At 42.2% G+C, this 13,861-nt stretch overlaps 1 protein-coding gene across 1 annotated transcript in view; it reads right to left on the bottom strand.

Moving 5' to 3' along the window:
- Bpifc (BPI fold containing family C) overlaps nucleotides 1-13,861 on the bottom strand; it is a 45,876-nt gene that overhangs the window by 13,340 nt on the left and 18,675 nt on the right. The window contains exons 7-11 of the mRNA XM_051139865.1: nucleotides 9,645-9,736; nucleotides 7,441-7,617; nucleotides 6,218-6,271; nucleotides 4,725-4,895; nucleotides 3,676-3,743 (exon numbers count right to left, since the gene is read on the bottom strand). Of these exons, the coding sequence (XP_050995822.1) occupies nucleotides 3,676-3,743; nucleotides 4,725-4,895; nucleotides 6,218-6,271; nucleotides 7,441-7,617; nucleotides 9,645-9,736 (562 nt within the window). The remainder of the gene's footprint in view (nucleotides 1-3,675; nucleotides 3,744-4,724; nucleotides 4,896-6,217; nucleotides 6,272-7,440; nucleotides 7,618-9,644; nucleotides 9,737-13,861) is intronic.

The raw sequence follows: 13,861 nt of genomic DNA, 5'->3' as shown, positions 1-13,861 counted from the left end.
CACAGCTGAGTAATGGCAGTGCTGGACCCTAAACCCAGCTAAGCATGCTCTCTAACCCATCATAGTAATCCCACTCCATCGGGGTTGCCTTCAATTTCTACATCTCATCCATACAGCCAATGCCAGACAGCTCAGTCAGGGGTTGCTCATTGCCTGGTTCTTCTCCTTTGATGTCTGTCTCATGGATCCGCACCCATGTCCCCTCCTTTCCTGATGACTCTCTGTGACATCAGACAAAGAGCAAACCAGCTGAGCCTGAAAGGCCGCCATGAGAGCCCTAATGTAGAGGAGCTGGCTGGGCAGTGCTGTGGGAGGTGGGGCTGCTGCTCCCACCCCTGAGGACAAGACTGCCTTTCAGCCCAGCCTGGGCAACCTTGCTAAGTCCGGTCTGTTCTCTGGCTCTTTGCCCAAGGGAGGCATGACCCACAAACCATGCCCAAAGCTGGCTCAGTGCCAGAATTTAATACAGCATCGCCGGCAGGATCCACCTTAGATTCCTTCAGTTTCTACTCTGACATTGCTCTTGATGTTTTAAACCTTGTGAGAAAGAGAGAGAGAGAGAGAGAGAGAGAGAGAGAGAGAGAGAGAGAGAGAGAGAGAGAGAGAGACATGCTCATCTGTGGTGTGTACCTGTGAAGGCCACAGATCCATGGGAGGTATCTTTATCTATCTATCTATCTATCTATCTATCTATCTATCTATCTATCTATCTATGTGTTTGTTTATTTACTTGAGACAATGTCTCCCATTAACCTTGGAGCTCACTTAATCAGCTATTCTGGCTGTCCAGCAGGTCCCCAGGATCTGTGCGTTTCTGCCCCTTAGCACTAAGGTTAAGCTGTGCACCACCATCCTCACACAGGTGTCGGGGATTCGAACTCACGTCCTTGTGCTTATTCAGTTAACACTTTACTCACTGAGACATCTGAAGTAGGAGAGCTGCATTTTCCTTTAGCAGCAAGGCCCCTAAATAATGTTAGTATTTTTACTCAGATGTAACTAAGACATCAGGGTGGGGGAAACTCTCCCAATCCATTAATGCCAAGGAGACCTACAGCAACGAACAGCAAGGCAGGGACCCTAATTTCAAGGTTCATCACCGTGAGGTCAGAGAAATCTGAGGACTGCAGGAAGCCAGAAAATGGGATAATGGTGTGAATTTGGTGGGTTAAAAATCCATCTTAAAAATGATTTCCTTAATAACCACAGCACTGACTGATGCAGCGATTGGTTGCTAGAAGAGATGTCAGAGAGGCCAGGATCTTTTAAGCAGAGCAGCAATCCCACCCCACCCCCCACCCCCAAGCTTGAAATACTACTGTTATCAAATCCTTCCTTTAGATTCTGCCAGGACCGTGGACACGCATCAGACCTAGGCATCCTCTACCTTATCTTGGGCCCCACTGCCACAACCAGCCGTCTCATCTGCTCCTGCCATGAGTCCAGGTCCCAGCCTCGCTTTCCTGCCCGCCCCTTCCTTTCCGTCCCGTCACCTAAGTTCTCAACCTGTACCCCACAGTCCCGCGCTGAAGCAGTTCAGTCTAACATTTTCTCCCTCCTGCCTTTTGGCCCACTCGCATGCTGAAGAACCTTTACCACCTCATGCACCTGCCCCGGTGCTTTGTATCCACTTGCTTCTCAGAGCTGCCACCTCGAATGTCACCCATTATGGCTCTGAGTCTTATTTGCCTGACCACCCTAGAAATAGGGCCATGTTGGGGGTCTCCAGACAATTGAGAGTTTTGTGTTCGGGGGCCCTTGTTCCATAATAATTGTTTTTGAAATGATAAATAATCATTTTGAAATTACTGGTGGTATAAACCAAGTATAATAAACTCTTTAGGATGTTATCTTAAGATCCTTGAATGCATTGTCCTTGGTCCCCAAGTCTGGTAAACTCTAGGTATGGTATCTCTGGATCCTTCCAAGAAGCCAGCAGTGCTCAGAGGGTAAGTTTGAGTAAAGTTTCAAGAAGCCTTTTCTCCTACTCTACAGATACCCTTTACAACTGGATTCCTCTTGTAAAAATGGCACAGCATAGTGAATATTTTTTTTTATGAAAATCTTTAATTTTCCAGCCTCATAATCTTGGATTCTATTTTTTTTTTTTTTTTTTTTTTTTTTTTTTTTGAGAGGGTGATGGCTGATCTAGTTTCCTGGCTAGGTATGAAGCTTTTCATTGTACAGTTGGTTATTGTATATATGCAGTTTTGTATTCTTTTCTACTTAACTTGATTTTATTGAAGGTGTTTCCCACGTTACTACAGTCCTGTGCTAGCCATCAGGTGAACGCAGGGAGGTGGGCCAACTTTCTCCTATCGGGTTCTCAGTTCTTTCCTGGCTGGTTTTATATTGCCTCGTCTTCTTCCACGAGTTTGGCTTGGGCCAGCTAATTTTTTTTTTTTTCATAAACCCTCCCCTTAGGTTGTCGGGTTCATGACTTCAGTGATCGTGGACTTTGAAGACGGTGTTCAGTGGCCTGTATGTAGGAGCTGTTCATGTCCCTTCACATCTTATCACCTCCTGTGAGACTACCTAGGTCATGGTCCAAGATCTTGTTAAATTCTCTGTTCCAGTTGTAGGACCCAGTGTCAGAGTCTGAGGGGTACTGGGTCAGTCCAATGCTACCATATTATACATAAAGAAAATGAGACACGAACTGGAATTAGTTAACAGACTTGTACTAGCTAGTTTTTTCTTATTCATTTATTATGTATACAGCATTTTGCCTGCATGTACACCTGCATGTCACAAGAGGGCACCAGATCTCATTATAGATGGTTGCGAGCCACCATGCGGTTGCTGGGAATTGAACTCAGGACCTCTGGAAGATCAACCAGTACTCTTAACTTCTGAGCCACCTTTCCATCCCCATGCTGGCTAGTTTTAAGTCAACTTTGGGAGGAGGGGACCTCAACTGAGAAAATGTTTCTGTAAGATCCGGCTGTCGGCATGCCTATATAGAGTGTGATGAATGTAGTGATTGATTAAGAAGGGTCATGACCATTTTTGGTGATACCACCCTGGCTGGTGGTCCTGGGTTCTGTAAGAAAGCAGGCTGAGCAAGCCAGAGGAAAATGCCAGTAAGCAGCACTCCTCCATGGTTTCTGCATTAGCTTCTGTCTCTCAGTTCCTGCCCAATTTGAGTCCCTGCTTTGGCTTCCCTCAGTGGACTGTGACTTAGGATATGTAATCCAAATGAACTCTTTCCTATCCAAATTGCTTTTGGTCATGGTGGGTTTTCTGTTTGTTTGTTTTGCTTGTTTGTTTTGTTTTGTTTAATCACAGCAATACTAACACTAAGAAAAGACTTCACCGATGAGAAGGGATTTGAAACCTGGTCCCTTAATCTCTATAAAGATGTTTACTGCACCTGAATATTTCCATGTACCCCACTTCTTGCAATATCCTTCCCCATTCAGCATATTTCTCCCCAAGTCACCAAGAGGAACTTTAGCTGTCACTGGAATGGGGGCTGATAGAATTATCTTCACAGTACAACTTTCTTTTACTTGGTCTAAGTAAAAGTCATCTGTTCTGTTAGAGGCAGAGTCCTGAGCTGACTCACAGTCCCACAGTGGTAAAGCATTTGTTTGCTCAAGGGTCACCTTGTCTTTGGGGAATGGTCTCTAGTTAGTTACTGAGGTTTCCAACAGTCAAATCAATTGTTCTTACCTGTTCAGGGATAAGGAGCAGATCAGTTTCTGTCCCAAAATAGCCAGGCCAACACTGGTACTAGCAACCTGAAGATGAGAAAGCCATCGTTACTGAGATGAGTGGCTGTCCACATAGACCACAAGTATAATACCCTCTAGTGGAGACATCACAAGCCCAAAGTTCCCTCTTATTCAAAAGAGAACTGTGTCTACATCTGGGCAGGGCAGCATATGAGTGTAAATAGCATTTAGAAGGGTGAGGAAGGAGGAAGAAGATTTCAACACCAGCCTGGGCTACATGGGGGGAAATCCTGTATCAAAACCAAACAAATAAGTGGCTCTAAAAATACTGTCTTGCAGCCAGGCATGGTGGCGCACACCTTTAAACCCAGCACTCGGGAAGCAGAGGCAGGCGGGTCTCTGTGTGTTCAAGACCAGCTTGGTCTACAAAGCAAGTCCAGGACAGCCAGGGCTACACAGAGAAACCCTGTCTCAAACAAAACAAAACAAAACAAACAAACGAAAAATAGTGTCTTGAAGGGAAAGAAGCTAAATGTAAAGGTTTATTCTTTGAAGTTTTTTTTTTTAATTAGTTTTTGGGAGTGCTTTAGATTAAACCCAGGGTGTTACACATGCCAGGCAAGTAGTCTACCGCTGAGCGATGTCCCCAGCCACCACCACTTCAGTTTGCTTTCTCCTAACAGCGGCTCTCCTCTTTGTTCATGTGAGTGATTTCATTTTGCTTCATTGTACTATTTTTTAAACTTTAATTGGCTGGGGAAGCTTCGCTTGATTACAGCTCTCTAATGTAAATGGAAGAGTACATGGGAAGCAGAGATTGGTGAGATTGTTTACACACAGGTTCCTGAGCTCCTCTGTCTCACAACGTGCTCACTTCCAGGTATGGGCGGGAGGGTCTGTTTTTAGACGGCCCCACTATCTACTCTATCCTCGCGCTTAGTTTAGGAACCAACCTTCACTCCACACATTGAGAGGCTGCTGGCCAGTGGTTCGCCGCAGGAACAGGCTTGGTGCCCAGAGGCTGCCCTCCTGTATCCCCAAACTCACAAAGTCCATGGAGACGATGGGCTCGATGGTGGAGTTCTCCAGCTCAGTGAGCATGACGACGGAAGCAGGGAACTCCAGGCTGAAATTGTTGGGGTGTAAGTTGATCTCAGGAGGCCCTGTGGCCATGATCTGCAGCATGAACGGCTGGGATAAGATGTAGATCTCTGCAATCTGTCCCGTTCAGGGAGAGAAACAGAGATCGAGAGTCAGGAGTTGATGAGAGGAAACCACAAACCTGGGGTGGCTAGTGCTAACTAAATCTTATATCGTGCAGTTAGGACAGGAAAAACCTCTTTACTAGGAATAGCAATGCAAAAAACACAGCTATCACAGCAGTCGGCCTTTGTTGAATACATCCTTCGTGTCAGTTACAACATCAGGGATTCTTATCATCTCTTATCTATGCTTCATAAAACTCCAAGGCAGTGGTGCTTTATTATTTTTATTTTTATCTATCTATCTATCTATCTATCTATCTATCTATCATCTTCTATTATTATGTTTTTTTTTCAAGACAGTGTTTATCTGTGTAGCTCTGGCTGTCCTGGAACTCACTCTGCAGTCCAGGCTGGCCTCGATCACAGGGCACCACCTGCCTCTGCCTCCCAAGTGCTAGGATTAAGGTGTGCACCACTGCCACTGGGCAGTAATGCTGTTTTATAATGGAATATGAGTTGTGGATAGGCTAAGTGCTTTTCCCACAGTTCTCACAGAATAGACTGTAGAACTGAAATTCAAGCCAACATCTATCTGCCTTGAATGCCTTTCTCTGAAGCATCTTGGCCTGTTACGGTAAACTTGAGCTTGTGGGTGCATTATAAATGATACCTAGGATGCTATGAAGGGGTAACATTAACAGTTGTTTATTAAAGTCACATTTAAGCCCAGTACTTTGAATGCTGAAACAGGAGGATCAATAATTAAAGAGCAGCCTGCGTTAGATATTGAGTTCCAGACCAGCCTTGATTACATAGTGAGACCTTGTCTATAAATAAATAAATAAGTAAATAAAGTAATGTAGCAATCAAATCCTTTATTTAAACCAGTAACATATATTTAAGTGAGTTATTTTGAGTGTGGTGGAATTTTGTGGATTGGTTATTTTATGAATTTACAATACTTTTAGTTGTACTTTAACAGAGGTTTAGTTAGCAAATATTTCCAGATATTTTTGATCAGGAAGAAAAATTCTTGTAGGATAAACAATTCTTTCAATGGACAAGAGTGGTGATATACACCTATAATCCCAGTATATGGGAGGCTGAGGCAGGAGCATTGTACACTTATTTACCTGGGTTACATATTGAGACACTGTCAAGAAATGAAGGAGGAGGAGGAGGAAGGGAGAGGATAAGGAGGAAGAGAAGGGAAGAAAGAAAAGGGAAAAAAAACATGGATGACTTCTGCTTGGATCAAAAGACAATCCCAGCATCTCCTGGAAGTGACTGACCTCAGTGACAACTACCACTGAGGAGTGAAATGTGAGCACTCACCTTGGAGAGCACGCTGCCAACTCCTTGAGTGTTTTGGTTGAAATATTTTGAAATCTAGGATAGAGAAAAAGTACTGCATCACTGCAAGATTTTATCTGAGCTGCTTCTTTGGGTAAAAGGTAGAATTCTCTCTCCTGTGAGCTGTGAAGAGGCAGAGGAGGTGGAGTAGTCACAGAATGTTTAGTCAACCTCATTTTATCGCCCAAGAAAAAAATTTGAGGATATCTGAGGCCCAGAAAAGGCAAGAGACTTGCTCAAAGTCAGATCCCTTTCGAGAAGCCGTATTCACTGGAGAACACTGTATCGTATATGCACAATCCGTACACAACATTCTGCAGTCATTAGCTGTAAGTCTCAAGCCGTTGTTTTCATTTTCAGAGATTCCCCAAAAATGTAAGTTGTTTAAGTAACGTATACGGTGAGCATTATTTTCAAGGCTAAAAGCAGCTGGTGCTGCTGTCCTCACCACACTGAATGAAAGGCTTACAGTAATGTGTACAATTATGATGCTCAGAAAGTGAAGATTTAAAAATGAGTGGGTGTTGTTGGTGGTGACTAGCGGAAGAGGGTATTTTTGTGATAATAGAGGCTCACATCGCAGAGAGAATCAGTCTCATTACTGCTTGTTGGTATAAATCGGTAGTAATTACCAATAGGAGAAATCCTTTTACAGGAGAATGCAAGGAATGCTGCTGCTGCTGCAGCTGATGGTGGTGATGGTGATGGTGATGATGATGATGATGATGATGATGATGATGATGATGATGATGTAACCCAGAAGCAACAGTTGCAGAGCACTTAGTTTGTACTGAGATCGTTCTGGAAGCTTTATATGTTTAAATCCCTTCATGACCATTATGACCCTAAGAGTGTGGGACTCTCAGCTTCCTTTCTAGATGAGGAAACCAACACGCAGAGGTAGGATGAACTGACCAAAGGGCACAGATGGTAAGTGGTGGGAGAGATGTCTCTGTATTAGTTAAGATTATTCTAGGAAAGTGGCTAGCCATCATGAGGAAGAACTGGAAACCCTACAACCCTCTCCCCCAAATAATAAGAGCACCCCTATAATCCTTCACTCATTATCGTTTCTAGGAATGATGGTGTAAACAAAGCCCAGAAATCAAAACTGTGGCAAAAAGTCCATAACGGGACACATATTAAAAAAAAAAAAAAAAAGTTAAAGACAGTGGCCATAGCCACCATGCCAAGGCTTTACTTACCTCCTTGGTGGACAGTATGGTACCAAGAGCTCCAGATACATAGTGTGAAAAGGACGCAGATTTAAAGAAGTACTCGGAGATGCCAATGTAAAGCATAGAGTTCCTGTTGTCTGGGAGCTCGAAGGGAGCTGGTAGAAAGGGTGGGTCAACGAGGCTTTCCAGTGGGTAGAATGCACCCTGGGGGAAGCGGAAAGGAAGACCGATTACCGCGTGAAGATGCAAAGGCATCAGACATAGAAGCTGGGACCTCTCAAGTCGGGATAAAGAAGATCCCAGAAGCTTCTTGATAAAGGATGAGAACATGATTGATATTTAGGCTCCTTGGCTAGCGGCTATGTTTCAAAGCTCTGAGCTTAAAAAAAAAAAAAAAAAAGATTTATTTTAAATTATATGTATTGTGTGGGTAAGTGCACATGCGTGCAGTTACCCTAAAGGTCAGGGACGTTAGATCTCCTGGAACTGGAGTCGAGGGCAGCTGTGAGTCACCTGATGTGGGTGCTGGGTACAGAACTCAAGTCCCCTGGAAAAGCAGTGTGAGTGGTCAACAGCTGAGCCATCTCTCCAGCCCCAGAACTCTGGAGATTGTTGACATATCTATGTGGATCTGTTTGCTCTCAGGGGCCACTCCTGGAGGAGCTCCTAGCTGGGATGTTTCTTAGACAAAGAGGGCAGGTGCTGTGAGCTAAGGTGCACCTCTGAATAGCTCACGAACCAGTCTTCCAGATGCCCAGCCCTGGGGAACCACTGAAGTACTTAGGAGGGACAGGGACTCCAAATGGCTTAATGAAGCAAATTTGTGATATGCTCAATCTTGGTCTTATTAAGGATTGGGCATTACCTAAATATACTGCCTTGAACAGCATTTAACTGGTTTGAAAGACTGTGAATGAAGGAAACACAAACTAACTTTTATTTAAAAACAAACAAACAAACAAACAAACAAAAAACAAAACCCTATAATATGTCAAGGGTCGTGTGGCACATGCCTTTAAGCCCGGCATTTGGGAGGCAGAGACAGACAGATCTCTGTGAATGTGAGGCCAGCCTGGTCTACACAGTGACTTCCAGGACAGCCAGAGGTACACAGTCAGACCCTGTCTCAGAATAAAAGACAGGGATGTTAGTTTGGATAAGACGAAACCTAAGTAAAATGCTGCTTTTCCAGGGTCAGTAACCACCAGTTCCATATACTTTCGATTTCTGTAGAGGTCAGCGGCCTCAGTGGAACCTGCTGCTCTGTACAAACAATTGATGTGCTAAATTCCTCATGCATGCGTGAGTATGTGCTGTGTTCATATGCGTGTGTGGGTACATGTGTGTGTGCGAGTATGCATGTGTGCTTGTGTAGCTCAGAGTTTGATGTTGAATATTTTCTTTAATCACTCCTCATATTATCATTATTATTATTATTGTTATTATTTTATTTTTATTATTATTATTATTATTATTATTATTATTATTATTATTATTATTATTATTATTATTATTATTATTTTGAGTCAGCATCTCTCACTGAACCGAGAACTTGAGGATTCACCTGACTGGCTGGATTGCAAGCCCAGCGATTGTCCTATCTCTGCCTCCCCATGCATCCCACCATGGTCTTTAGGAGACTGAGCCTAGGTCCTCATGTTTGTGTAGTAAGTATTTTCCCCAACTGAGTCATCGCTTCAGCACCTCCTGGTGTGTTAGGTTCTAATGAATGCGGGTCATTCTACTTGAATCTTTCCCAGGAGCGAAGGGGCAAAATGTCTTGCTATTCTCACCAAGGAGCAGTGCAAGGACCACAATCATTTGGTCACCAAGAAAGGATTCAGGAGTCTTTTAAAAAGGAGCAAACACCCAAGAAGTGCAATGCCCCCAAATTCACCTGTAAGCCCCACCTGCCTAGGAACCAGGTAACTGGAATGCTGGGAATTGTAGTTGTTGAACAATAACAAGCCTCATGGGAAAGTATGGTGGTGGCCCTTAGAATGGTCCTGACCAAAGTCCATCTCTTGGACAGTCTCTACCATTTAATAAACCTTGATTTAGATTTTTTGCCCAAAATGGGGGAGTTGATTTTTCTGGCGAATTTCAGGATTAACAGCAGGTGGTATAGAAAACGAAAATGCTCGAAGAGCACACATGTGCCTTTTCTTCTGTACACAATCTACCCTCCAAATATTCATCATAGCCAGGTGGGTGTTCTAAACAATCATTACCTTCAAATTCAAGTCAAGGTGGTTCTCAGTGGTTTCTGGAGGACTGATCAAAGAGCAATCCAGCACAGTGTAGTTGTCAATCTTGGTTAAAACTAAATGACCAGGAAGGAAAAAGAAAATTTGTGTTCATTAAAAGCCTAGCCTATGAATAATGTTTGAAACACCGTTTCTCCCTTTTTGCAAGAAACACGTTTACAACTGAAAACTCAGAAAGAGATAAGGCAAAAGAAAAAAGTATTTTTCTCAACTATCAGAGATACATTAGCAAAAATTCGGCACACCTTTTTATGTATGTGTCCACATAGCATTCACACACATAATGCAGGTGTGATCCTTTCTTTGAATTGTTAAAACTTTATTATTAGTGTGTGTGTGTGTGTGTGTGTGTGTGTGTGTGTGTGTGTGTGTGTGAGAGAGAGAGAGAGAGAGAGAGAGAGAGAGAGAGAGAGAGAGAGAGAGAGAGGTGTGGCTGTGGGTGCACATATGTTACTGTGCTTGTGTGGAGTCAGAGGACAGCTTTTAGGATTGATTCTCTCCCTTCCTATTTAAAAGTTTTAACATGAATTAATCAATTGTGTACATACAACTAATTTACATTAATTTGATACACACATATAATTAATTAACTGTTTACATATAGTTAATTGTGTACATATAAATGTGTGTGGTGATCAGAGGACAACTTGTATGAACTGACTCTTTTTCCATCACATGGGTCCCAAGGAAATCTGTCAGGTGGCGTTAGGCAACCATACTCCCTGAATCATCTCACAGGCCAAATGCTTCTATTTTTAAGAAGAGATTAACAAACAAGTAGGCTGAAAGAGGATACACATGTCTCATTTTGTTTCTCCAGATCCACTCCCCACCCCCCACACCCAACTCTTCAGCAGCAAACCTGCTGCGGTCTCTCTTTCTCTCTAATGTTACCCCAGTGGATCACAACGATCTTTCCCAACTTTCCTTCCCCCAACTCATCCCAGTGTCCCAGTCTCCAACACCAGCAGGAATTCACTTGGGGAAACAGTAAGCCAACTGAAGTCCTTCACCACTGCCTCTTCCCCTACAAAGCCGACCCCTTGGTCTCCGAAACACAACACCAGTTGCAGCCTACCTTCTCCCATGACAACAACTCTGGTGGATCCCACAGAACACCCCCTCTTAAAGCCTCCACTCTTTGTTTTATCCCGGACCCCAACTTCAGCAGGCACCCCCTGCTAACCCACCCACCATGCCTGCCAGAAAACCAGGTAGGCTGTAGGCTGCCTACAGATCTTCTCCTCTCCCCTCTCTTCCCCCAGATCTAATTCCTCAGGCTCATGGCCCGAATACCGCAGAACACCTGTGGCAGCCTTTCCTGTTCCCCTCCTCCATTTCCTGTCCTGGCCCCCAGCCCCAGCAGGCACCCCCTACTAACCCTAAGACTGCTTGCTGCATCTACTGTTGATGGAGATTAGTATTGCCCCAAAAGAACCCAATTGACCCTAAACAGTTGGGAGAAGTAAAGGGATCTGCAACCTTCCTTCTCCACTAACCTTTCTCTCTTACTCAGAGTTAAGAGGTTGGTGGAAGGGAGGTAGAGGCCTCAATTCTCCAAATAAAATAGAGTTTAAAAAAGAAGTGTTGCTGGGCGTGGTGGCACACACCTTTAATCCCAGCACTTGGGAGGCAGAGGCTGGTGGATCGCTGTGAGTTTGAGGCCAGCCTGGTCTACAAAGTGAGTCCAGGACAGCTAAGGCTACACAGAGAAACCGAGTCACTATGACAGCTTAAATCATACATTGACTCTCATACACTAATAGTAGGAGATTTCAATACCCTGCTCTCACAAATGGGTAGGTCACCCCCCAAAAAAACTAAACAGAGAAATGCTGGAGCTAACAAACATTATAATTCAAATGGACCTAAAAGATATATGCAGAATATTTCACTCAAACACAAAAGAATATACCTAATTCTCAGTATCTCATGATGCATTCTCCAGAACTGACCACATAGTTTGACATACACACAAGTCTCAGTTGAGACAAAAAAAAAAAAAAAAAAAAGAAAGAAAATAACTTCCTGCATCCTATCAGACTCCCATGGATTAAAGCTGGATATCAACAACAACTTACAAACTCATGGAAACTAAACAACTCTCTATTGAATGAAAATGGGTGAAGACAGAAATAAAGAAAGCAATTGAACACTTTCAAGAATTCAATGAAAATGAATACACAGCATATTCAACATTATGGGACACAATTAAAGCAATTGTAAGAGGTAAGTTCATAGCCCTAAGTGCCTATATTAAAAAAACAAAACAACAAAACAAAACAAAAATGAAAGAGATCTTGTACTAGTAAGCTAACAGCATATCTGAAGGCTCTAGAACAAAAAGAAGTAAGAACATCCCAAAATAGTAGATGGCAAGAAATAATCGAACTAGAGGCTGAAATCAATAAGATAGAAACAAAGAGAACAATACAAAAAACTAAATGAAACAAGGAGTTTGTTCTTTAAGAAAATCAACAAGATACACAAACCCTTATCCACAAACCCTAACTAAAAGACAAAGAGAGGATATCCAAATTAATAAAACCAGAAACAGAAAGGGAGATATAACAACAGACATAGAAGAAATCCAGAGTATCATAAAGACATACCATAAAATCCTGTACTTCATTAAATTGGAAAAATCTAAAATAAGTGGATAAGTTTCTCAATAGATACCACTTACCAAGGTTAAATCATGTACAATAGACCTAGAACAGCTAAGGAAATAGAAGTAGTCATTAAGTGTCTTCTAGTCCACCCCCTCCTATCCCAAATAAAGGGGGGGGGGAAGCATAGGTTAGACTGTTTTAGCACAGAATTCTACCAGACTTTCAAAGATGAGCTAATGTCAATACTCCTCAAATTATTCCACAAAATATAAACAGAAGGAACACTGCCTAACTTATTTTATCAGGCCTCAATTACCCTGATACCCAACTCATGTAAAGACTCAACAAAGAAAGAGAATTACAGACCAATGTCCCTTATGAACATAGATGCAAAAACATTCAACAAAAAGCTTGCAAACTGAATCTAAGAACACATCAAAGACATCACTCGTCATGATCAAGTAAGCTTCATCCTAGACATGCAAGAAGGATTTAATACAGGAAAATCAATAAATTTAAGTCATCATATAACAATCTGAAAGTAAAAAACAAAACAAAACAAAACACATGATAATCTCATTAGATGAAGAAAAGGACTGTGACAAAATCTAACACCCCTTTACGCTTTTCATGGTAAAAGTCCTGAAGGGATTTGGGATATAAGGTACATACCTAAGCATAATAAAGGCAATTTACAGCAAGCCTGTATCCAACATTAAATTGAATGTAGAGGATCTCAAAGCACTTCCATTAAAATCAGGCACAAGACAAGGCTGTCCACTGTCTCCATATCTAGTCAACGTTGTACTTGCCAGAGCAAAGAAGAATAATGAAGGAGGTCAATGGGCTACAAATTAGAAATGAAGGAGGTCAAAGCATTGTTATTTGTAGATGATATGATAGTATACATAAGTGACTCCTCCAAAAATTCTACCAGGGAACTCCTATAGCTTATAAACGCTTTCAGCCAAGTGGCTGGATACACGGTAAACAAACAAAAAATTAGTAGTCCTCCTATATATAAATTACAAATAAACCGAGAAAGAAATCATGGAAGTAACACCCTTCACAATGGCCTCAAATAATATAAACTATCACGGGGAAACTCTAACCAAGCAAATGAAAGACTTGGATGATAAAAACTTCAAATCTTTGAAGAAAGAAATTGAAGAAGATATCAAAAGATGGAAAGCTCTCTCATCCTCATGGATCAGTGAAATCAACATAGCAAAACTGGCCGTCCTACCAAAAGCAATCTACAGACTCAATGCAATTCCCATCAAAATTCAAACACAATTCTTTACAGGCCTTGAAAGGACAATTATCAACTTTATGTAGAAAAACAGAAATCCAGGATAGCTAAAACAATCCTGAAAAACAAAAGAACTGCTGAAGGTCTCACAATCCTTGATTTCAAGTTGTACTGCAGAACTATAGTAATAACAAGCATGTGGTACTGGCATAAAAACAGATAACTTGATCAATGGAATTGAATTGAAGACCTGGATATAAATCCACACACCTATGGACACCCAATTTTTGATAAAGAAGTCAGAAATACATACTGGA

This window comes from Acomys russatus, chromosome 31 (genome assembly GCF_903995435.1).
Source record: "Acomys russatus chromosome 31, mAcoRus1.1, whole genome shotgun sequence".
NCBI lineage: Eukaryota > Metazoa > Chordata > Mammalia > Rodentia > Muridae > Acomys > Acomys russatus.
The sequence above is the reverse complement of the archived record's forward strand: the minus strand, read 5'-3'. Positions and strand labels throughout refer to the sequence as shown.